Source organism: Tachysurus fulvidraco, chromosome 4, assembly GCF_022655615.1.
Source record: "Tachysurus fulvidraco isolate hzauxx_2018 chromosome 4, HZAU_PFXX_2.0, whole genome shotgun sequence".
NCBI lineage: Eukaryota > Metazoa > Chordata > Actinopteri > Siluriformes > Bagridae > Tachysurus > Tachysurus fulvidraco.
The window spans coordinates 6,236,228-6,263,079 of NC_062521.1; the positions used below are offsets into that span (position 1 = coordinate 6,236,228).

At 38.4% G+C, this 26,852-nt stretch overlaps 1 protein-coding gene across 30 annotated transcripts in view; it reads left to right on the top strand.

The window, feature by feature from the left end:
• The window catches only part of dst (dystonin), a 114,896-nt gene that overhangs the window by 2,173 nt on the left and 85,871 nt on the right, over window positions 1-26,852 (top strand). For 25 of the 30 annotated variants that reach the window (XM_047811989.1, XM_047811997.1, XM_047811992.1 and 22 more), the window contains exons 4-5: window positions 6,423-6,636; window positions 24,689-24,750. In XM_047811989.1, the coding sequence (XP_047667945.1) occupies window positions 6,423-6,636; window positions 24,689-24,750 (276 nt within the window). Of the gene's footprint in view, window positions 1-5,844; window positions 6,324-6,422; window positions 6,637-8,193; window positions 8,369-22,746; window positions 22,870-24,688; window positions 24,751-26,852 lie in introns of those variants that run through there. The other 5 variants (XM_047812005.1, XM_047812004.1, XM_047812009.1 and 2 more) reach the window with 5 other exon arrangements.

The following is a 26,852-nucleotide window of genomic DNA, read 5'->3' on the forward strand; positions in this document are numbered from 1 at the left end:
TGAAAAAAAAAAAATTGATTTGATTTTGATTTGCAGGTTACTGCTTAACATAGATCCTGTGGCTCCTGGAGTTTTGCTTACACCATAGGATAAAACCTAAACATGGGTGTGTTTAATTATTGCAAAAGATAGAACTGTCATATTTTAGCTCATTGGTTAATTTGGAAGAAAATCTGGATGATTTTTTCCAATATAATGTGCTACTAGGAAACCCTGTAATAAATTTTATACATATGGGCAAACTAGAGAAAAAAAAAACAATAACCAAATAGGTAATGTTTTCTAACACTGCAGTGTCGTTTTTTTGTCTGTGGGTTAGGGATTTTACAATTATTTAGATGTTTAATTGGTATTAAAATTAACATTCATATGTAATCTCAAAACCTTTAATGCTGAGATTTTCAGAAATTTGCTGCCCATATCCTCTGAGACATGAATTACAAGTCAAAGTATTCTCTAATCACAAATGCGTGCCCTTTAGCAGCAGCTATGTATGGTTATATAATTTTTTTGTCATCACTTTATGCAAAGCACCAAACCTTGGATTGATGCCTTCTACTTTGCCATCATAACTTGGCAGCTTCTTTGTAAAATTACAACAGTTCCAGACTGACAGTGCTTAATGGTATTTTAAAAATGAATAAAGGCCTATTCCTTTTTTTTTTAAATATATATCCATGATTTGACTTGCGGTCAACAACCATCTGTCACCTCTCTATGGAATGCTCTTAGGTAATGCATGACAAACCCTTCATCCCAGTTTGAAGTCTAGAGCTCCTCATTTGCACATGCCCCTGGGGTATGCAGGATTATTAGATGTCTCATTTCTCTATGTCGAGCACTTACTTTAACCCCCCCCCCATCGATGTGATCTTTTTGGCAATGCTCATATCAGTGCTGACTCATCCTCTGTCTCTTTGTGATTTTTAATGAGGACCAGTCACTGCAAATAGGTTAGCAGACAGCAACAAAGCGAATGAAAGAACATTACAACCACTTTGGAGGCGGACTGCAGGGGTGCGGGTGCCATTTGGGACAGGGCCAATGGTTGGTTTGTGTGCAAGCCTATATTTATACCTCAGCAAAACAGACGTAGGCAAGAACAGAGTTCCGTGAAACTGAGAATTATTTAAGAAACGACTTGGTATATTTATTCAGAATATTTGTTAGGGATGCTAATAATTGTAACTTCTTTTTTTATTTTTATTTTTGTGAATTTTTTCTTCTGTTGTTTGAGTGAAACCTTTCAAATTAATTATTTTATCTGTCAGAGTGCCAATAATTCCACAGTTATTTGCATGTAATGATGATGATAGTAATAATAATAATAATAATAATAATAATAATAATAATAACAGTACACTATTTTAGCATCTATTGAATGTTGTTGTGCATGAAAATACAGTTTGACTTGGAAACGAGATTGACGGAGATGTTTTGACTATGACGTGCCATCTAGTGGCTGCTGCACTTAAACGCCCAGATGTTTATAAGCTATGCAAATTTGTGAAAGATCTAAGGTGCTGCATCATTAGCTTTAGTTATTGATGAGCAAGAGCTGAATCCCACTTACTCCACTATCAGCATGTAGTCAGATGATGATGTATTTAATGTCAGAACTGTGAGTGAAAATTTGCCAGTTGATTTTAATTACATTTGTTTGCAGATCATTGTTAGGGTGTAAGTCATTAAGGGTAGATTTTTACTTTAAAAGCAAAGTGTTGGGTTTAGGTGGTGAGGGGGTTTAGAGTTTTTTTTTTTTGGTCAAGGCAACAACGTTCATCAGAGATACTAACTAATGTTATTAAATAGCACATTCGCATAAGATAAGTTGTATGTGCAGGAACATTCCCCTTTGCATCCTTTGACAGCTTAATCCTTTACATAATCTACAATAATACCTCACATTTGCTCCACTCACCTCACAACAATTCATTTTAAGCCCTGAATTTAACCAGCTTTCAGTTAGATCATGTTAGGTCATCAACACGAACCCTGAACATATATTCTTTTTAGCACTGTATTAGTTAAATGTTTCTTGTATTGAGATGGAAATGTGCTGATCTTGCAAAACCTTTGACTGAGCAACCACACACTAAGGTTTTAATAATGCAACAGCCATAAGCATATTTTAATATCTATTAAAGGTAGGGTCTCCGTTGTTTGAGAAATGCTTCAGAAAACTGAGTCGGGACGACAAACAAAACAGAAACAAAACAAACGTGTAGCCAATGAGAAGAAAGGGGCGTGTCTTGTCAATAGGTGCGGAGTGTTCAGTGCACATGTGTGACATTAGCAGAAAGCGGTTTTATAATTGACATGGAGGATAAAAACAAAGAAAGAAAGCGATAAGGCAAGAAGTAGGACTCGTGTTAATATAGGATCAGCTTTCCAGCGCTGGAGAGAACTGAAGGAGCAGGAAGTTGGCTGCATATTCAGATTTGAGATTCCCGGTCAATATCTCCTGAGCTACAACCGTGTTTTGTGTAGTAACAGTGTTTAGCTCAGGAGTTATTGACTCAGTGCCCTGCGATGGGTTGGCACTCCGTCCAGGGTGTATCCTGCCTTGATGCCCGATGACGCCTGAGATAGGCACAGGCTCCCTGTGACTCGAGAAGTCGGATAAGCGGTAGAAAATGAGTGAGAAAGTGAGAGTGAGTGAGTTATTGACTCATAAAACTCGAATCTGTGAATATGCGGCCAACTTTACTTAAGACGCCGAGGTGCTTTTTTCCTTCTCGACAGGTGAGTAACGTTGCTTTTGCTTTGTTACACAGAACTAATATATGCTGTCCTTTACATGATTATGCTTGTGTCATTTTCGCTTGTTTGTTTATCTGCAATCGTATTGTTCTTCCCTTCAACTATGATAAAGACACATTTCTTTCCATTAGATGCCTGGGTTACATATGTGTGTGTGGGCGGAGCTATCAATACAGGGGTGGGACCCATTTGGGTTAGGGGCATGTTTGTTTTGGTGATTTCAAATGTCAACATTGGCTTTCAAAAAACAGAGACCACACCTTTAAGTCTTTGAATCATCTTACTAGTCTGGGAGGAAACAGGAAAAGATTCAGACAGACTTTTTTTTTTGGGCTGATATTTAGCTTAAAGAATACAGGATCTACCTGTGTAGACAAGGGTGTACTTGCTGTTTCTTCCTCTGTATCCGGTGCTCCATTGTTTGTTACGTTCCTTCTTTCTTCAAATTAGGTTACTGTACAATACTGGTTATATAGCACAATAAATGGAATGCTGTTTTGTAGCCCCATTATAGCCCCATTGTAGTCGCATTAGCAATGCATTTTATTTTACTTATTTATTTAGTTTTTAGATGTCCTGTCACTGTTTTTTTTTTACTGCAGTCTCATGAAGCACTAATCTTGGAAGTGTTGAGTGAGGCTTAGACATTATCCTCAGATTAAATTCTCTGCATTAGATATTCCTCTCCTTTTTATCGACCTGTATCAAATTGCCCCAGCATTTGAAACTCGAGAAGCTCAGCCATGTGCCATTATACAGGGAATATGATCAGTTATATTTTCTGTCTCTAAGAACTCTTTGTACAGGAAAGGAAACTTATCAGATATACAGTGGGGAAAAGGCACTTTACATTCCTCTGCTATTTCTGAATGGACTTCCTGAACAATTCTAATATATAAAATCAGCCCTGTAAATGGAAGACTGCGATATTCAAACGAAGCTTGATTTAGTTTTTATGGACCCAGTGGGTGCCAAGAAAACATCCCCCACATCATCACACCACCAGCCTTTAAAACCACATGTCAGAATTATGAACATAAACCTTCCCCATGTATATTTTATTTATGTTTTAGTACTATTCCTGTTTCACTGAGGTAGGAATATGAGGTAAGGCATGTTAAATTTCCCTATTCCATATTCAAAATGAACACAAACTAATCTTCAAAATGAACACAAATTAAATGAGACACGTTGACCTTCATGTATCAGGCAGAGGTTTAAAAAAAAGCTTATATCCACTGTGTAATAATTAGGGGGCTTAAAACAACTGGAGCTGTAATAATCCTGTCTGGAAGGGAAGTGCATCACACCCACGCACACATGCACACACATGCACACACACACACACACACACACACACACACACACACACACACACACACACACACACACACACACACAAGGATAATTAAAGATGGAAGCCTTTTGTGGTCAGCAAGTTTCCAAATCTACTAATTGGACACCACCACCATTCTAACAAACATATTTGAATGTCACGTGATGTTTGCCAGACTGGAATGTTTTATAGTTAGGTTTTATAGTCTGATGAGTCAAAAATACAGCTTTTTTGGCAAGAAATGCTGAAGGCAAGCTTGCCATAAAAGAAGGATTGTTGCACAAAAACATCCTGCTGTTTAGTTTGTTGGAAGATCTGTAGTGTGGGCTGTATTATGTCAAAAAACGGCTCACTGTCCACAGAATCAAGCTTTTGTCATGGCCATGCCAGTGCCCTGAAACCCATAAACAAATCCTGTTAGGTGAGCATAGCCTTTTTTCCCCTAAGGGTGCTGATAATTCTGGAGCTGACAGTATATTTACCAAAAACATTACATGAGACTTTGATATTAATTTAAGTCCTATATTAATTTGTTGGCCATTTACTTAACATTGTGTCAATATATTAATATGCACATATTTAACCTTTGTAGACTTTACTGCACTTTTATCCAAGAATCATTTACATTCAAGCTTGCAGCAAAATGCTTGCAAATTCAGTGTCAATATTTGCATAAGGTTACTTTCCAGCAGAGAGGAGGCTGTAAGGATTATTATGGGATATTTTAATAAGTTACATTTCATTTGAACTATGAATTTTATGCTACTATGTTTGATGTTTTATCCTTGTATATTACAAGCTTTTTTTTTCTTTTATCAGATTTCATGTTCTTGTTCTGCTTGTACAACTACAAATAGAACCATGCACTGTTGGTCTTTTAAAGTACTGACATTTGTGTCGGAGCCTTGTCTTGTTTCTACTTGCCTTGAACTGGATAACAAAAAAGCTACTCCTAACAAACTGTGGAAAATGTCTGTCATGAAAGGAAAACTGGAAACATGAAACCCTGGTCCAACAGATGACCTCACAGAGTCACCAATATTTTGAGGAGAAGAGTGAACAGATGGCGCAGGAACACATGTCGCGTTCAGCATTTGTAGAGATAAAACTCACATGACTTATAGTCTAAAAAAACTCATGTGTTCTCAAGTCTGCCAGATCCCGAATGCATGAGCAAATTCATCACCTTCATCAAGTATACGAAGATCCCAAAATATTAAATTAAATATTGATTTAATGCTGCTCATTAATTAGAAAGCAAGCATGAGTATGATTTATACATTCGTTCATTCATCTTCAGTGAGCTCTGGTCAGGATTTGCAATTCAAAGGTCTATCTGGGGAATACTGATCACGAGGTTGGGATACACCCTTGATCAGTCAGTCTATGACCGAGCATCTCACACACACCCCCACAGAAGAGCTTAATAATTTACCTGAACAAAGACACCTGAGCAAATCATAAAACTAACTCTTGTGCCACAGGAACTGAAATATATTAAGACAGGTAAACACGTGAAATGAAAGCTATATGAGATGGAAGCTAATAGATGTGCTGAAAATCTGATTGGCATGTTTTTTTTATTTTAGATCAGAAATGTAATTAATCGCAGATTATTGTTGCCCTGTTGACTGATGAAAGACATGTTTTAGACCGGATCAAAAGTGCGTGAAGAGCAACGCGCGCACAGAGCGCAAAATCCGCGCGTGCGCGCTAATCACGCACCGTCTCGCAAGACCACGCAAACTCAGAGCGATGGCGCTAGAACACCACGGGTTCTGTTCCATAGTAAATATAGTCTGTCTGTATCCAGGGAGCGATGACGCGCTATCATACCACATGCTCTCGCGCAACAGCCCAGTCTTTTCCCTCCGTCTGCGCGTTTCCACATTATTAATGTACCGAGATCGATCCGGATGAAACCTTTTACCGTCCGAAGAAGGGCGCGGTTCTTGACAGTGTTGCCTTTATAGTAATGACAAGCGGCACGAGGCTCTCGGTTCTTCCAGCTGAAATCCGCTCAGCGGTAAGTCTCCGTCTTGTCCTGTCGGGGGAGCCAGACGCATTCGGACTTTTTTATTTCTCCCCATACAGCGTTTGCTTTGGGTTTTTTAATGACTGTCAGTGAGAGAGAGATCAGTTACGAGTGTCCACGGACAGATCATCTCCTAAAGCTCATAACGTGTTTCTTACCGCGATTTCATTTCCTTGGAGAGCAAAGATGGTGAGAGCAGAAAACGCGCACGGACACTTGTGTTGTTATTTATCAGGATGTATAGTGTTTACTGAGATCGGTCTCTTTTCTTATCCATTGTTCCCACAGAGCTCAGGATCCGGGAACGCTTCACTGCGTTGCTCAATGTCTTCATCGGCTGATTTCTCGGATGAGGACGACTGTAGTGTGAGGTCGGGGTGTGTGTCGCCGGCACCCGGAGATACACTTCCGTGGAATTTACCCCGGCACGAGCGCTCCAAGCGCAAAATACACGGTGGCTCGGTGCTGGATCCGGCCGAGAGAGCTGTGCTCAGGATCGCAGGTTAGAGCTACAGGCTGCTTTATTCCAGACATTTCACAGCATGCTGCGTAATTACATCCAAGGGGTGGTGTAGGCCTGTGTCTGTAAATATAAACCCGTCCATCTATTGTTGGCGTGTGCCAAGGTAACGCTCTTTAGGCTATATACTAGGTTGTTGTTTACAGGATGTGAGATTTTGTTATATTGATTTAATTTAATGCTTGTCGTTCCAATCATGACCAGAATTTGCTAAGACATTATTGGCTGTATAGTATTGTTTATTTTTTTATTAGTAACAAAAGAGTTTTTTTTAAAAAAAAAAAAAAAAAAAAAAAGAAAGAATATTTATCACGTTTGTGTGGATAGTAGGATAATTGCAGCCCTCGCGACTTGTCCTTGTATAACCTGAAAGACCATGATGATGTTTATCGTCGACATCTTTATCCTTCTCCTGTTACATCAAAGATATGATAGAGAGTATTGGAAATATGATATCATGTCTTAACATATACCCTTTTACACTTAATAAAACCATAACATTATCCTATATGTTAGGAGGGAATAAAGATGTATAGCTTATTTTATTAATTGTCATAAGTGTTTATAGGGCAATGTTAATTAGTGGCGTGTTTGTTTATTTGTTTGTTTGTTTTTGTTTTTTTAGGAGTGAACATTATTGTAATCTTTTTAATAACCTTACAAATAGCTGAAATATAAAATCAAAAACGCTATAAAAAAAGCCTAGTGTTGAATATTTATGTGTTATATATTTGGGTCCAGCTGGACCTGTAAGAACACCGTGGTTTTGTTGTGCTGTGCAGGCATAGATGTAAAAGATCCTTTAATAAGCCATCATTTTTTAGCGTTTTGTGTTGCGCTACCTGTAAACGTCACACAGTTCATTCCGTGCGAGGAGTCAAACCCGGCTAGCAGCGGGACCATGAGGAGCTCGGCTTTCCTCCCAGACACGTGTGTTAGCAGCAGTGTCATACACACACGCACAACGATTAACACAAAACACACGTCTTCTTTTAAGTGTTTGCTTCAATGTGTCACCTAGGACTAGTTTGTCACCTAGGCCTAGTTTGTTACTATCCTACCTTGCAGAATGCCATAGCAAAATAAAACAGTATTATGCAGTATATTGTGCAATTAAGCAAGGCGATGTTAATCATGAAGTTTTTGCGTTGATGTGTCATGGTGTGGGATGCGATCATGGGGATATCACGCGTCTTCCTTGCACTGTATCCGAGCTGGATACAGTGCTGTGGCTCGTTTACGACACTGCTTTCATCAATATGGCTAATGTAAATATTGCTATTGCAAGCTTTAGCAGACGCCTGGTTAAAAAATCTCGAATGTTTTCTCGTGTTATTGTAAAATAATTAGTGAACAGGTTTATCCAGAACTACATACGAGAGCTTAAATATATATTTATACGTTATTAAGCTATTTTGGTACATTACATTAACATGGGGCGTAGTATAGGATGGAGCGCGCGCCGCCGTGATTTGTCTCCTGACGCCTGAGAGGAAGTGGCTCTGATTGGACGGTTAGTGGTCATGGTGGGCGGGGAAATCAATTGGGGCGTCGCCTTCAGTGGGACAGCGGCTCGCTTCGGGTCCCTGGCCACAGTCGCTCCATTATACCTCCATCAGCCGGGTAATGGCTCATTACACCCCGGGGCCGTGTGTGCTCGCCACTGAGACGGACTTTCTCCAAGCTTACGAGGACGTTCTCGAGAAATACAAAGGTATCATTTGGTTTTGTATTTTTGAATGAGTTTGTGTGCTGAGGGTCGCCCATAAGCACCTAAAAAGAAGCTAGTCCCAGTCTGACTGTTACAGCGTCGCGTTTTAGAAAAAGGAATTTCGTTTGACATTAAATCTGAAACTAATATGAAAATGTTATGTTATTTGTGTACATTTTATAAGAATGAGCAAAACCCCAAAAAGTTCCAGTTAGCAGTTGTTTTTCTGTTTAACCGTCATTCTTAAACGCGACCGTTATTTTGTAGGACGCTCGTGAGGTGAATAATACAATCTCGGGAGGGGGGGTTAAGGGAGGGGGTGGTGGTGTTAAAAAATAAATTCTGCTAGACTTTAAGTAATGGGGATTTTCCTTTTACATGTTTAGGACCAGGTGGATTGATGGCTTTTTGATGTGGCCTTGGTTGTTATTTTATTGACTGACACTCCCATCTAAATATTATTGTATCTTCTGTAGTGTTCAGCTTATTTGTTGTCCAAAAGCAAATAAGGTTTTGTACAGATTTCTCTGTTGCATGACATCAGCTGTCACATCCATCACATCAGCTCTGGATTATTCACCTTCTGTACACATGCGCTCGAGAGGAAACACTATTTTAGTCCACTGTGAATCATAGAAGATACAGACTGCAAGTGCTTCTGTATGTCTCGTATCTGCTGAGTAAAATGACCTCATAGTCTTTTTATTTTCTTTTTTCCGAAGGTGCAATAGTTATTTTTTTGCATTCGTTATTTGGACACACAAACTGGAAGATATGTCGAGCATTGTGACATGACAAGTGCAAAGATATTAAGTTTCTGAGAAAACCGGAAAGACTTCCTGTCCAGAGTGCTTCTTTGTGTTTGTTTGTACCTCCTGTCAATCAATTTATAGGCACATTATTCTAACCAGTAAGTAAATCCCTGGATTGGAGCTTTGTGAACATGTGTGAAAATGAAGGAAAATTTAATTAAAATGTCAAAAGTCTCCTAAATTGGTCTTGTTTTCAAATGGACTTTTAAGGGTTACTGACATACGACCTTGTGAGTCATGAAGCAGCATGAGTACTGATGTCCAGCACTGGGATTTTCTTTAATCAGCTGACTGTTATAAGTAATTATAACTGTCAGCTGTGGTGAGGCTTAATTGTGCTGCAGGGCCTGCTGGTGTCACTCGATTTAGGAAATTGTGATCTTTGTTGTCTAGGGCATATAAACAAGTTAGAAAAAAAAGAAGAAATCACACAGCTCATAATTATGCTTTGTAGACCTTACTTTGAGAACAATGGATCTAGAGTTAATAAGAAAGCCAAATAAGCTTTTAAGGCTTTTGTCATCAGAATGTGCATTGTATATCAGTTAGCACATTATTATATCTTCTTCACTCACGGCATTGACACAGTTCAGTTCTAAATCAGTCAATTTTTTTCCTTGAAGAACCTGTTTGTCACCTAGGAATGCTGCTCTTGGGCCAGACCAGTATCAGATGTGGCTCAAAGCTGGTATCACAATAACATGGTTTTGTACATATTCCATAATATGTCTACAGACAATCACTGATTTATCTGTTTTCTGCAGGCTCTGGGAAAAAAAGGATAGTTTATAAATAAGTCACTTTGTTTTCATGTAATAATAACTCCTTTTAGCCCGCTGTGAGAAAATAAATGCTGTTTTATTTATAAGTCTTGAGACAGAGAGTGCTGATTTCTTTTCTCGTGACTCTCATTGCTAGTTTAGATACAAATTAAATGAGAATAAAAGAATATTTAAGTAAGGAAGGAAACTGTTAGATGTGCTGTAATAGGAAAATTATAAACCCTTCCTCTTCATATTGGGTGACATCACCCCATCCTGTAGTTGATTGTTTTCTAACAGCAGCACATCCTGAAGTTTTTTCTAGCAGCTATAAACAGTCTGTCACTTGCAAGTCACACTTTTTCCCCATTGCAGATTGTCATGTTACTGAGGAAGCGCACATCCATCTGTCCTGTGCCAGAAAACAGTTACAGCTCTTCCAGAAATTCAAATTAAAGCATGCACCATAAAATCCCCATGTAAAATAGCTGACACTATTGAAATTTCAAATGAAATGCAACAATCACATTAATATATACCTGTGATTTGCTTAGACGCATGAATTATAGTCAGAGCTGTGCTGATGTAGGAAATGCATAATCATCTGACGAATCAGGATTGAGAAGTGTCCCCTGAGGTATAAATTGTCTTAACCCCTTTATTACTCTGTCTAATTATTATTTATTTATTTATTTATTGCTATAAAACCTGACCTGCTATAAAATATCAGTCAGATCATTGAAAGTAATATTGAACATGCATTGTAACTCTGAGACCTGAACCCGTTAATACACACACCAGTGTATATAATAATTTACAGACATTATTAAAACATATTAATCACTGTCAGAGCTGTGCACTTTCCATCTGAGACGCTGTTAAGTCACATGAGAGCATTGGCATTCATTAGACTGGAAACAATGATTCACATATGAGTTAGTCTCACTACAGTGACATCCTTAGGACTTGGAAAACGGTGTCCTCACAAATGTAGAAGTGTTTTGATTATGTGTTTGTAGTTAAAGACGTGTGCTCAAGTGCTATAGGTGTGGTACTCTGGAGACACACTTTTAAGAACATGAGCATCTTTTTGCCATATATCCCAATTTGTTTCATTGATTAATTACTTCAGTATCTTGTAAGAGTTTTTCAGTAAGTGCAGTGAAATGATTAGGACAGGCTAGTAGTTGGTATGGCCCCTTCAACTGGACCTTGGAGCTGAAGAGGTTAAAAGTCCTTAATCCCAGGCACAAAGGCACTGATGGAAGAAATATCCAGGACTGAAGAGAAATACTTTAACAGTGGTGCAGCTGTTCTTCAGATAAAAGAGTCTCAGATTTGTTGTTTAGATTTTTTTTCCCATGCTTATAAAAGCCTGCTCTCTTTACATACTTTACTGTATGTAGGATCCTTTTTTTCTTTTTCTTTTTTACATTCTAATGGATCTCCTTTTTCTTTTTCATGATACTAAGAATGTTGGACATCCTACCTAAATAATTAGGTGTTTAGGTAATTGCACCCAAGCAAAACAATAATACACATCTGTTTGTTTCAGCTCTTTTTAAAGTGCTAATCCTGCACGCACAAACGAGTCATTTTACAACAGAGCTGTAAATGCAAAATGACTGCTGTGCGTTCTCCTGCCACGCACAATGGACATCGCTTTGGATGAGGATCGTGGATCTATTGGACCTCACCGCTCTGACAAAGCCAATTGACATGTGAAGAGGATGAATTGCATACGTCATTTGTGGCTTTATAAACAGCAGAACCTTGCTCTAAAGGATTTATTAGCATGGTGGGCGTATCTGTCTTTTTTTTTTAATCCAATTGATTGTGTCTTTTATGACATTCCAAGGCTTCTTTTGTGATGAACAGCACAGAGACTGCAGTCACAGTGCCGGTGTCTGTAACGAACCATTTCACTGGAACTGATTCAGGATTTGAGAGCCAGATAATTAGTTTCTTAATGTAAACTTAATAATAAACAAGGATTCTTTTTTTAACTGACTCTTTGTTTGAACTTTACTATCAGTAGCAGTGTGAAATATGTTATGATAAATATAGATGATCTGTACTATCTGTATTCATCATGGTCAGATGTTCTGTTTGCCAAGACCATCTGTATTTGTGTAGCACCTCGAACAACATTGTGACACAGCAGCTTCACAGAAATCAGGATGCTGAATTATATGTACATGTATATCCTTCAGTGAAAACAAAAAACCTTACAGAGACAACATGAAAACGAAACTTTGATAGGAACCAGCCTCAAAAGAAAACCCAATGTCTTCTGGGTAGCACCAGATAGCATGATAATTAATCATTTCCTGAATGATTCCAATTACTTGAAATGCATAGTATTTTCTGTATGTCTCATTTTGCTCACTCGTCATTATTTACTGTCCTGTTTGTGAAGCTATGTGTGTTCCACTGAGTAAATATCAGTCTGTTTTCAAGAAGGCATATTGATAGAAAAGTTTGGACATTTTTAATGCTAGACTGAATAGCTACTATAGCACAGCATGCCACAAAACAACTAAAATAGCACATAGGCTCTTATATGAAATGTGGCTTGTGTGAATGTAATGTGAAGCAACAATTCAAAATGAGTGTTATCTGGATTGGTTTCGTTTATTTATTTAATTGTATTATTTTATGTATTTATTATTTATTTATTTTATGCAGTCAGGATAATTATACATTTTAACCATTGCAATTACATTTAGAATTTTTATTTTCTGTAAATACATAAAAATGAATTGAATTTATTTGAATCATAACCATTTAGGGCTGTAGTCACATATAGAATCTGTTTTTAAATTTAAAGTGATATTTATATTAGTTAGTTTAAAAAAAAGAGGACATGACACATATGGCATCACAGCTACTATTTTGGTATCCTTTTGTAGAAGTGAAGGAAAAAGTGTTGTTCTGTATGAACGTATTGTACATGAGTACTGGGACAAATCTTTTTGATTACAGCTGCAAAATTGTAACGTAATGTTCTGTGTATGATTCAGTGCAATGCATTACAGGACTGTTCACTGAGGAAGTATGGTGTGATCCTAAACAAGTATTGCTTTCGGTATAGGGCCAGGTACTTACCTTGATAAGGATCCACGAACTATACATAGTTTCTCTCTCTACACATGTACATATTTTATGCCACAAAAGCAGTTTACTGTCATGGCACAAAGTATGCTGGTGTCATGCCTGTGACATTTTGAATAACTTGTCTGTAAAAGCTGGCAGACATTCAGCACAGTTACTATAAGTGCACGAGTATCGGAACAGTATCAGGTATCAGCCGATACTCCGTGCTCCCATATGAGCATTGTATATTGTGCAAACTGGGAATAGTGGTTAGGCAGAGTAGAGCGAGAGTGTTTGCTCGTTGACTCAGCAGTGTAAACGTTTGAACTAACCTCCAGATATAGCCGCTAGTACACGGAATGTGTAATGTCGACCACAGGTCAGAGATACCGAGACAAGTTATGGGTCCGTGAAGTGCAACGCCTGACTAGATTTCTGCAGTCACATGACAACTTGCTTTCTATCTATGTTCTAGGAATTTCAACTGTTTTTGTGCTGTTGATTAGTTGCTAAGTGCCAGCTTCATTTGATCAGCTGGTTGTTTTCTTATTTGTTCGCTGTTATTTTCAGTTTTCCTGAGAGCCTTCAGGGCTAATGATGATGATATTGAGGAGTGTATTAAGTACATCTTGTTCTGTCTCATTTTTATTTTTAAACCCAGATTAATGAAAGCATGAATTGACCTTTTCCTTGTCTCCAACCAAATACGTCCTCCTAAACATGCTAATGTTATTAATGGTAAATGAAATCTCGTGGGAACCAGTAAGCAGGATGTAGCATGGATTGTTATACAGGCTTGTTATGCATAAAGACTTTGTAAATCTTATTTTCCAATGCAGTTATGTTTTTTTTTGTTTGTTTGTTTTTGTTCTTTGTCTTGACTGAATCACTTTTCTTCCATAAGAACATATCTACACCTGCCTGTATCTGTCTTTTCATGCTATTAATCATGCCCAGGGTGTGGTCTAATCAATTCCAAACAAAACGTTGAGCTATAGTCGGATTTATACCACATTACTGTTGAATTCTCAAATCTGATCAGATGATGTGTGAGTTCAGTTCCTATAACAGCATGACTTTAAATGTAATTCTGGATTTCTGACCTGGTTTGTATTTACCTGCTGTAGTTTCTATAAAAAACAGCTCAATCACAGACACTTGTATGGTGATGATCTTCTAATGTTGAGAATCAGTGGATTAAAAATGTTTTGATATTTAGCCAAGGCAAAAAAATAATTATAATTATTTATATAATTAATCATTTATACACAGTCTTTGGTGTCATTGAATGTTCAGTGAAGATTTTCCATCCAGTAACATATTCTACATTTTTCTTTGTTCTATAAAAAAAGTTATAGCTCGGGAAGTCAATAAAAATATAACAACATTATAATGGTTGAAAATGTCATCCTTGACAATTGCAATGCTTAATTTGTAAAAGCACTGTGATATAAGACGAATAAAACATTTCACGGTGTGCGGTTGTAGGAAAACGTCATCTTTAGAGTCTCACAACAGAGCAATGTAAATTATTTCCCTAGATTTATTGCATAACACGATTCATGCCATGCATTATATATTTAATGTTAATGCCAGAATATGAATATTTGTGACCGCTGATGAAGTCTGACACATTTGGCTTCTTCATTCAGCATTCTGGATATGACATGCATGACAGAAAATACCATTTCCATTAGATCGTTGTCAATAAAAAAACAAAACAATACCATTCTTGTCATTCAAACACAAAGAGTGTATTTCTGCACAGTCACTATCTTTGTGCCGTTCCACTGCAGAGCCCCACCTCACCTCCTCTGCATCCTTTTACCCCTCCTCCACACACACTGACTCTGGTTCAAACCGTTAGCACAAACAGCCAGCAGCCTGTCTGACACATTTATGTCTATGCTAGCAACAAAGGACTTTGTGTCCAATTTAACAAAATTGAGTATGGGCCATGTTTATGTATTTGTTGCATTATATAGCAGAGGTTGTGCATCATATAGCTAAGGTTATGTGGGGAAAAGAAAGGAAAGTCACCGGGGTGTGGCAGTGATGTATATCAAGTCCTCTGAGATGATTAGACTAAATCTGTGTTGCTTCTGATTTCAATACTAATTAAAAGCATGGTTTTGTATAGAGTGTAAGTGTTTATTTCTCAGCTGAGTACAGTGCTGGGACATGGTGAAGTGAGAGACAGACAAAGTGAGAAAGGGAGCTTCTCACACACATCTTACTGCCAGACTGTCTGAAAATCACTGTACGCAGATTAGCACACCATGGCTTTCACAGCAGTAGAGGAAGAAGTGCGCACGTTATAATAAACAGGTTTTTCCATATTTATCAGAAACACATTTGTACAATAATTTTGAGCTTGTTAAATAGGTTAAAGATTATTGTTCACTATTTAGATTCCAGCACTGCCACATCACACCTCTAGAGCTCCTGTCTCAATCTTGAGCTTGTTACTGTCTGTGTTCCTCATGTACTCTTTGTGTCTGTATAGGGTTACTTCAGGTTCTCTGCTTTTCTCCTCCTTGTAGAAACTTGTGTGAAGGTGAAATTGCTATTTGAAATCTTCCTTAGATGTGTGTGTGTGTGTGTGCATGTGTGAGATGTGTGTACTGATGTCATTTTTCAAGTGCTATCCAGCAGCTGTGTATGGCATGACATCATCTCTCCAACTGGAAATGCTATCAGATAGATCCGTTTTATTTCAATAATTCATCCAAGAACATGTGACGGCACCTACAATGTGATGTCCTGGGTTTTTTAGTTTGACATTTTTTTGTATTTCAGCAAAGGAAAATATGTTGTATACTGACCGGGTCATGATTTTGAGATTCGTCTGGCTTGTTGTCAAGCTTAAATCCCTTTTGCAAATCTCAGCTGCAAGCGATTACTCACAGAAAACAGTTGCAACACGGCTGGAATTTTCTGACTAATGCTTCAGATGAGCATGCTTCAGACTGTGCTTTAACGTATGACAGCAATGTAGTGCACGTGTAAATATCAGTGTCTTTAACATGTATGTAATGTTCTGTGTGTGTGTGAGTGTGTATTGGAGGGTGTGTAAATGTACTGGCTGGTAGTCATGGTGACTCGGCCAAGTGTGCAAGCCACTCCCTGCTCTGGACAGCTCAGCTTTGTCTGGATGAGGTCATGTGGTTGCTCATAGGGTCCCTCCCCTCCACCCTCACGAATTCCAGCTATTGGCTGACTCAACAGAGCTTCCTCTATTTAATAAACGGAAGATGCTGAGAAACACACCCACTGGGACACATTTACAGTGCTGCCAGACCCTGTCTAAGCCTTGAAGGCTTCAAAACAATAGAATCTCAATGACATTTCTGAACCATAATCCTACAGCATGTGAAACAAAAAGACACCTGACCTATAGAACCTAATATTTTTTTTCCCCACACAGGATTGTTGCCAGTGTTGCATGCGTTTTCTTTTGTGGTGTCACGGTTATGCATAGAAAGAGGAGCCCTCATATTATATCATGGTTTTAAGGGTCAGGAATTCACTCAGAAACATTTAGTGGGCAGTGACATTAAGCCTTCATTTCTGCATTCGTTCTGATGGCTCATGAGAAACATGTATTTTAAAACACTGGCTGCAAATTTTACTGACAGCAGAGCTGAAGGTTTCAGGTCAAGGACAAAGTTTGGCAGTGCTGGGTTTTGAACACACAGCCGTCTGATCAGCGCCTCAAGCATTTGGATATTTTAATATATATATTTATAGACAGTAAGTGTCTGGAATTGTACTGTAGATATCTGATAAAGATGATCAGAAGCATTTTGTGTTCATGTGAGGTGATGCTTCTCTTTAAAGGGACAAGTGGATACAAAGCATAGCCTCTGTCTTTTCCTTTGTCACCCGTTTGTATTCAGATTCATCAGCTCTACTGGATTACGAGAAGTGGTTGTACACTAAAAGCTAAGGAAAAAAAAATCAATACACATCAGTGGTCAGGCCACACCCTGCCTTAGAGCTGTGTATCAAGCATAGGCCATTAGTGCACGATTATCTCCTGAATCATGTTTAAAAATGGCGAGTAGGCCTCAGAAGCATCCTGGAGCTTATTACTTTGTCTCCTTGTGTTTTTTTTGACTGTGTGTTTCTGACATGCTGTTTGTGGTCAAGGTTCTGATGCAATATGCTGATGCAGCCTCTGCCCTTTTAGCTACTGCCTGGCTGACTTTAGCAGGTGGCTGTGAAGTCCTATTAAACAGCTCTCGCTTCCTCTAGGACAGGAGACATGATGCCTAAGGGCACTGCGTTTCAAAAAGATCCCTGATATGTAAGATCACTTGCTGGCTGCTGCTCTGAATTTCTAAGTAAATTAAATTTCCAAATAAAAACTACTGCTTGGAAATACATTTAGAATCAGTAAGTGACACCCACTTCTAATCACAAGGGATACATAGATACAAGTGTGATTGCTTGTGTTTGGTATCCATCACTACAGATACCGAATCTACAAAGAGAAATTTATGAAAGGAAAGCAAGTACACCATCAAGATTTTAGCTGAACATTAGTCATGCTATTAAATATTCTGCTAAGTGTTGTGGTTGGACGAGGTCCTAGTAGATACAGACAGTACACGACTTGTGAGAGCTGCAGGGCCAAATCAGTGACTGGACCTACAGGAAGATGTTTCAGTAAGTGACGTCTGGCAGTGATGGGTTTGCTGACCGCAGTAAAGATCTGTCTCATGCACATATTTCCGAGGCTAGCCGTACCGTTGTCTCAGTAGTGAGACATGAGAGGAATGTCTTTTACAGTTCTGGTTCGTCTGTCTGTTTTTTCTTTTGTCTTGCATGTTACCTTGTCTAGTATCACGTTACCACACTTCAACAAATAATTACAGCCAAGTAACAACCAGAAAAAAGTTACCTTTTTCAGTAGCATTATAGAAACAAATATGTAATGTAATATATCCAGGAAAAATATTGTTGTTTTATTTTATTATTACTTCAGGGGAAAATATAAAAAGATCTCTTTTGAATTGATTTCTAAGAATGTCTACAGAACGTCATTTTTATTTGAACATCTTCGGGATGTTTGCTGTTCTGCAGCAGCTCCACCTTTTGAGGAGTTACACCTTTGGCTAAAGGATACAATCGTCTTTATGTCTAGCTTTATTTTTTGGCCAGGCAGGTGAAGGAAGCAGCTTCAGCAGCAGTGACTGGACCATGCAGCCTGCATGAGAACTCCAGTTTTGATCTTAGATTCTGTACTACTTGCTTCTGTAGCATTCATATGCATTTCTATGCATGATTCTGAGTTTGATCTATTAATAAAAAAGTTCTCCTTGTTGACTGAAGGACATTTTCTGTTTGCAAAGGGTTGCGGAGATTCATTACTTTGCCAAGCTCATGCTCATCGATTGGTCACAAAAACAAACTTACCTTGTGCGTAAAACAGGACAGATAAGACTTCATTTGTACATCTGTTCACTTTTTTGCACATCTGATCATTTATGCAGTTATCCAATCAACCAATCATTTGTTTGAGAGAAACATCAAAATTAGGAAGTGTGATTTCTGTGACATTTATCAGGCCGTGGGTGCTGGATGGGTTATTTCCAAAAGTGACTCGTAATCATGCTTTACAACTGTGGTGAGCAGAAAAGCATCTTAACATGCACAAAACAGGATGAGCTACGACAGCAGAAGAGCACATTATGATATACTTCTATCTGCCAAGGATAGGGAATGTTAGCCCATCATGGGCACAAACTCATTGAAACTGGACAAAAACAATTGAGTATTCACCTGTCCAGTGTCAGTGAGTCTGTAGATTTAAATATTTGGAATGATATACCTGAAATCCCTTTGTCTTCATCGGAATATTAAGGACATTATTTTTCCTCCTTCAGTATGGTGATGGGGAGATGTCTGTGTGCAATTTATTTTGCTGTAAAATCAAATTATATGCTGTTAACAGATAAAAGTCTGATCCTCTGCAAACTAATGAGCACAACATGTATTGACTTCCTTATTCCTTTCAGTAAGTCACAGTGAAAACCCCACAATAAGAGGATTTGTACATGGAGTGCATGCTGTACATCTGGAATGATGCCACTTAACTGGCATAGTTATTTTGCAGTGGGCATGACACGAGACCCTCGATGCAGTCCAGAAGCTAATTATAGTTGAACATTACCCCATTAAGCAACACCAACTGCCTCTCCAAATCAGTGGCTGTCTCTGTGCCCCATTACAACATTGCACTCCTCTACTGGCTGCAGGCTAGCCAGAGGTAGACCGATTTATCTAGTGTACAAACAGATTTCACTAGTGGCAGCCACACAGTAATCTGAAGCCACACTGGCTCCTGGCACAACACAACTGGAATGCTGAAGATTGGGAAAAGACCTGGCAGTGTTCTAATTATCAACTGTCATCAGCTAGATGTTTCTGCTAACAGAACTGCTGCTTTTTGTTTCTGTCCAATCAGTGTGAACTGTAGACAGTGTTGTATGTAGAGAATCCACGGAGATCGGAAGTTTTCTAAAATACTCAAACCAGCACCAGCAACCAAGTCATGCTCAAAGTCCCTGAGATTTCCTGTTGTGATGTTTGATATGAACATTAACAGAAGTGTAGCTGCATGATTTTATGCATTGCGCTCCTGCCACTTGATCAGCTAACTGGGAACGATCAGGTGTAGAGATGATTCCAGAGAATTAGAACATTTTGGATAACTGTTCATAAATGATGGATATATTTGTATATAGTCAAATGCAAACATGGTGCACTTATTTTATTTCAGCAATCATTGTTATCCTATTGTTATAACTTTCATGTCACACATTAAAATTTTCAAAATGCTTTTAAACCGTCTTTTGGCACTTGACATAACAGAGCTGGACAGACCAGTCAGGCTCCAACAGATACTGCAGCAAGCATCTTGGAGGAGCAACAGATTGTGTGTCACTGGAAACTCATTAACTCGTTCACTCCACTAGTTTTTCTTCTTGTGACTCTTTTCTTTTTTTTTCTTTTTTCTTTTTTTTTTTTTTAAACAAAAAACTCATAGCATTTGGATTAGCATTAGTGTGTGCTAATTTTTTTTTTACTTTTTTGTATTTTTATGTGGTTTTACTTGGCTGTGTGTAATTTGGTTATTTGTCAGCATCATGATTTTTCTTCCTTTTTTCTACAATGACTGACATTATAAACACTTGGGAAGTTTCCCTTTTCTTTAAGTGTGTGCTTGTGTATGTGTGTATGTATGTATGTGTGTGTATGTGTGTGTATAAATAATATATGTGTATGTGTGTGTGTGTGTGTGTATATATATATATATATATATATATATATATATATATATATATATATATATATATATATAAGAAGAAAAGGAATGAAAACTGAAAGCTGTTTATTTCACACCAAACTATATACATTGTGTTCATGTGGTGTTGCTCCTTCTGAGGAACCGATGGATGCACAGGTTGACCAGATGAGACGCAATTCAAGAATTGTCCTCAAGTAGGGGTATACAGCATCCTGGGAGCCAAACTGGCATACTTAATTATATAATATTATCCAAACCGTCTTAATACTACCACCATCACGGTTCTTTCTTATGTTTCACATAATTCTGTTGCTGTTGGCTCAGCAGCAACAGAATTATTTGTGGAGGAAACCATTCCAAAACATACTTGATTGCATTAGCGCTTTCTTTTGTAGGGTAACTGATTGAGAATAGAAGAAGTTCTCATCAGAGCTGTGGCTTGGTTCCATGTGTTATATAATAGCCATATTTCAAGTTGTTATGAGTGACTTTATAACTCTGGATTAGATTGTACATGTAGACTTGATTTTTTTGATATGTAATGTAGCTGACTGGATAGCGACCTTGTTTCCATTCAAGTCAAGGACCGTCACCTATAGTGTACATAATGGGGGCAGTCGTGGCCTAATGGTTAGAGAGTCTGACTCATAACCCGAAGGTTGTGGGTTCGAGTCTCGGGCCGGCCACAACTGAGGTGCCCGTGAGCAAGGCACCGAACCCCTCAACTGCTGCCCGGGTGCCGCAGCATAAATGGCTGCCCACTGCTCTGGGTGTGTGTTCACGGTGTGTGTGCACTTTGGATGGGTTAAATGCAGAAAACTGAGAGAATTCTGAGTATGGGTCACCGTACTTAGCCGTACATCACTTAACTGTTTTAAATACATATTTAATACCCTGAACATAATTCATGGAACCTTATATTGGATTAATGGAATTATGAATGTTTTTTTTCAAGACTGTCTAAAGCTAAAATGTTAAGCTAATGTGATCAGCAGGTTCAGTTGCTTTTGTTTTAGTCCCAAATTTTGACAACACAAATTTCAACTTTGTGCAGCCCACAGGGAGGCTTACTCGAACACAATGTTTCCACCTGTTGGACATAATCTGAACTACACTTGAGAACTACTTCTACTACTGCTACTACTGCTACTACTACTACTACTACTACTACTACTACTACTACTACAACTTCTTCTTCTTCTTCTTCTTCTTCTTCAATATGACACATTTTGACAGATATTCAAAGAGTCCTCATTTGGAAAAAACAATTAGTTTGTTAGATCTCAATATAATGGCACAACAACTCTGCTCTTCTGTTCTAAAAACCAAGCATGTGTGGACTCCAAAGTAAACACCGGGTCAAGAGATTAGAGCGGAGTGTTTATGAATTTATTGGATATAATTTGGTTATGCTTACTGTCTATTTAGGCCAATCAGCTTTATCAGTATCTCATCTCCTTTAACCACAGGCTAACATGTTTACTCTTGCATAGTTTTTTTTTTAAAACAAGCTTTTAGGTGCTAGCAAATAAACTACAGCACAGGTTTCAGAGGTTGTGATTTAAGATGGAAATATGCTAGAGCTGTACGAACTCTCTTGTGTTTTAGTCCTCAAGGGGGCAGAATTCTCTCAAGATTTGTCATTTCTTTAGTCTTGGAAGCCCTTATTGGAAATAATCATGTGTCCATACAGTCCCCAGGCTGAATAACGTATAATTGTAGCCGGTAGTTATTTAAATGTAAATTTCAGTAGGTTTTGTGATCATTCTGAGCACATAGCTAGTAACGGTAGCCTTCCACACAGGCCTCTGCAATTACATTACAGAAGGAAGAAATATGCCAATGAGGCATGAAGGTTTTATATTTTTAGTATCATGACCTGACTTCTAATCACTGATGTCTAATCACGATCCTTTCAGTTTCACTTAATCACAAACTTGGTTCAACTTGTCACGTTGGTTCCTGTCAAATTACTCAGACTCATCATTTAATGCTTACACATCTTGTTAACACATCGTGTTAACTATTCTTTAGCTCTCTGGACTTCCCAGGCTCGAGAACAGCTTTCACATTTCACAAAAGAAATTCAGTGTATCAAAAGTCAGTCCTCCTTTTGACCAGTTTTTGAAAGGTCTACAATGGACCAGGCAGCAGGTCACGCTCAAGCCTTTCACACCCTCCCTTACCAAAGAGTAAACATTCCCCATGCGGTGGAGCCGCTCACACGTTCACTCAGCGTCAGTCACACAGTCAGTCATTCAGTGACGCTGGAAAACCTGACTGAACCCGTTCTGCACTGAGTGTGTTGGAAGAGTGTGAGAGAAGGAGGGAGGATTTACTTCCTTAGAGGCGTTTAGGCACATTAGGAGTCTCTCGCTCAGCCACATACGTTCCCCACTGCAGGAATATGAGACATGCATGGAGTTGTGAGAGTGGCCGATTCACCTGGCAGCATGCTGAACCTTATGAAGAGCGACAAGGAGATCAAGGCTCACCTGGTGATGCTCATGTGCTGCATGGGTCAGTAGCTCTTCTCCACTTCCGGCTTTACGCAGCCTCTTAGGAGCCTGCTGATTAGCTAGCGACTTCTTTCTTTCACTTTGGGGAAAATGGGAAAGATTGTGCTTGTCTGTGATAATGAGTCAAAAGTCCATGACGCCTTTTACTGCAAAACGTGTTGCTGTTTTCTTTATCAGATGGAAAAATTGTCAAGAATTAGATCAAATTTTGTTGCCTAAAGAAGCGTGTCATTTATGTCACCCAAGCTTATGTGCTTAGACTGAAGGAATGCAGTTGTCATTGTGTTGCTGTTTTTTTTTTCTCTAAGAGCACATGGAGGTTCTGTTCAAACAGTGAATGAAAGATGATGATGATAATGATAATGCTGAGGATGAATAAATAAGTAATTAAATCAGGATGAGGCAGGATACAGATTACATCTGTGTTTGTGTTGGCAAAATGTCGTTAATGTCAGCATTATCTAAGGCTGTGATTTAATACACTAGTCCAAATATTTTCAGCGATCACGCTTTGCAATCCTTATGTGTAATATGTATGAATATAATATAAGAAATGGAAGGAAAACAGTCATTGATTCAATCAAATTATGGCTGTTTGTGCTAAATTATGATTTATTTTAAGCACAAAGCTCTTTACAAGATAAATAAAAACAAATCTAATTTGAATTAGAGGTGCATAGCTGTGATCAGTCAGGTATAAGGACAAGCTGCTGTTGTTGAGCGTTAATGTCATAAGCACTCTAAAACCATGCACAAAGATGGAGTTATAGCTGTTATTGTTATAGCACAATATTTATTTCAAATTAAAGGGAGCACAGCTATTTCATTTTATAAGTCTGCATGTTTTTATTCCTATTGACTATATTACACCTGTCTAGTTTTTATATAATGAGTCACTGCACAGTTGATCGTGTACCTAAATCAACTCCGGAGAAACAGTTAACCGTCTAAACTGATGACTCGAGGTTATGATGTTTAAACAAGCTATTATTATCGTCATGTTGGGCTTTGGAACCCATCACCAGATTACACCATTTAAAAAGTTTCAAACTTCCCATACATTGTGCATCACTACTCACCAATGTAATGATGAATCTTAAATATTAAGATAATATCAAAGAAGCATTTAAATTCTGATGAATTGTACAACACCGGTCAATGTAACCAACGCACCGATTAATACTTACTACTACAATGAAATCTCTGCATATGCATCTTCAGAATAAAAAAGGACACACTTGCTTCTGCATGTGAGGCATAAGGCCTGGGTGTGGGATAGACTGTCGCCGTGGTTACAGGAAAACGAAAATACTGTGGTCAGGCGCAGTACGTAATGGAACCAGTGAATCATGGAGATCAAGCCTTTTTGTTTTAATATAGCTTGCTATAATTATGTTTTCTTTTAGGAAATGTGAATCACAGCAGGGAAAGTGCACTCGGGGTTTGTTAAGAAACACAACTTGTATATCATCTGCATTGAACACAATTAGTCATTGTACAGGATGATGTTTTCAGAAAATATTGCCATCATTATGATACGTTGGGTTTCTGTGAAACTATGAATGAGGGCTCCATGACTGGTGTTAATGCTGGAGCTCATGTGCCGGGATGCCATGCAGAACGGGGAATTCCAGTATACGGGTTATCTTTTGGATCTGTAGTGTTTATTCTAGGTTATGTGCTAATTCCACAATGGTGTTTGACCATGAAATGAAATAAAGCTGAAATAAAAATATACAGATATTCAGATGTTCTCCCTTCACGCCAACACTAACATTAAGCTGGTTGTTTTGTTTGTTTGTTTGTTTGTTTTTTAACAGATGAAAGAGACAGAGTTCAGAAAAAGACATTTACGAAATGGATCAACCAGCATCTCCTCAAGGTGGGTCTTTACCTTTTGTGTTTTATGTGTAGTGACAGTTGAAAATGCAGGATTGGATAAAAGAGGAAATGTAAATGTTATGAAAACCCAGTGTTTATTAAAAAAAAAAACCTGCTAACTTTATTAGACTCTTGAATTATTGCAGTCGCCTATTAAAAGCTGAAGAACTTTTAGTATGTAAATCATCAAGAAAGTCATGTTGCTATTTTAAAATGTGCTCCCTGCTGTCCTCTACTGCTCTTGTTCCTCATGTAGCCACTTGTGTGACAGTTGTAGTGTTACACACTTTCACATGGGAAGCTGACAAGGTCATGATAAAGAGAATATTGAATTGGGGAGAAGAGAAAGAATTACGCAGTGTTTTGTGGTCTTCAATAACAGCTAAATTAATTTGCTTTCAGTAACTGATTTATTCTGTTCAGATTAGTAAAGAATCTGGATCTTATCCCTGACCATTTCAGAGCACCACGCACAATGGCAATTTAGAGTAGGCTATGTAGATATCTATGTTTTTGGGAGCTGGTAGAATAACACTGAACCCAGCGGAAACCCACACAGAAGAAAGGAAGGAAGGAAGTCCTAGTAATCGCAGATGACATACTGGTGGTATTATTTTCATGATAATCCCAAAAGGTCATGACTTAGATAACCTTCCCAGCTGCACATAATCTCAGTCCTCTGAAATATTTCACACACGTAATTCTTGAGATTGTTACTGGTAAAATGACACTGTATTAGATTCTTGCACAAGACACGAGTGTAAATAAATACAACTTTCTTGGTTAGCTGGAGAGGTGTGGTTCATGGTGAAAGACACATTAAGCTGGTTTGCCAGCATTTGTTCTGCATGAGGCCCAATTATCTGCTGGGCTCAAGCATGTACTGACACCGACTGATTACTTTACAGATTCCTCCTAAACAAAAGAACAAGCGGTGACTTGTTGGACATCCTCCAGTATTAACAATTATACTTACATTTTTAATGATGTACAGTGGCACAAGGTTTTTCTGCGAATGTTACAGATGAAATATATAATCCTGTGCAATCTAAAGTCATGAAAAATGATAAATGGCTAAATGGTGTGACCAAGAATGAAATTGTCCAAGAATGAATATATGACCAAGAATGAAATTGTCATTTCACCAAACCAGATTTTCAAGAAGGTGTCATCTTCAAAAGATCAGAGCAGGAACAGGAAGACCGGTTGTTTACAGTAGTGGAACTGACAGTGGGAGGGCCAGAGATGGCTTATGCTGATGAGCTTAAAGGTCATTTTCTTTTAAATCAAGAAATCTGTTCATATACAGCTGATAAAGTCTTTGACCATGAGAATCATAGTGTGAGTGCAGTAGAAGAATATCTTCTTGAGAAAAAAGGATGTTTGGTTTACCTGCAAGCCAGTTTTTTGTTATTTTTTATGTATTTTAAAAAAAAAGGTTTGGATGATTTCAGACAGTTATGTGGTTGATCTCAGCGGTTGAAAATCAACGCAAGAGTGAATGTGCAATTCAAAAAGAGTTTTTTGCTAAACGTGCTAAATACATTTAGTGCTGACACTTTTAAAGCTTCGCATTAGTTCTGGCAGGCCACATCGTCTAGCGTGCATCAGCTGTTAATCAGCAGGCCACGACGCGCACCAATCCGGTTATGTCATCCATATTACCCGACCATTTAAATTCCCATTCAGTGAGCCACTTTCTAGCGTGTCGCCACTGCAGCGACTTAAACTCCCTCCTCCAACCCTGACTCCACCATGCCGGAACTCGTGTTCGTTGTACCAGTTATGACTTAAATCTCCACAATTTTCTCTCTCTCTCCCTCTCTCTATTTATTTGTTTGTTTGTTTGTTTATCCATTTATTACTTGCAAAAAACAAAACAAAAACACTCTATGCATGACCAGTGGTTCTGTTATGGGGGGTCTATCTATTTTCGAGTTGCTGCTGTCCCCGATCGGTCCATGCATGTGCACGGACGGGCGCGTGGATTCCTGCCCCGAACATGAACCATACCGCCAACACTAACTGTATGCTATCATCTAATTAACTCTCATTTGACAAAGTGGTCCTGACAGAACTTACTTTGAGCCTGATACCCACAAC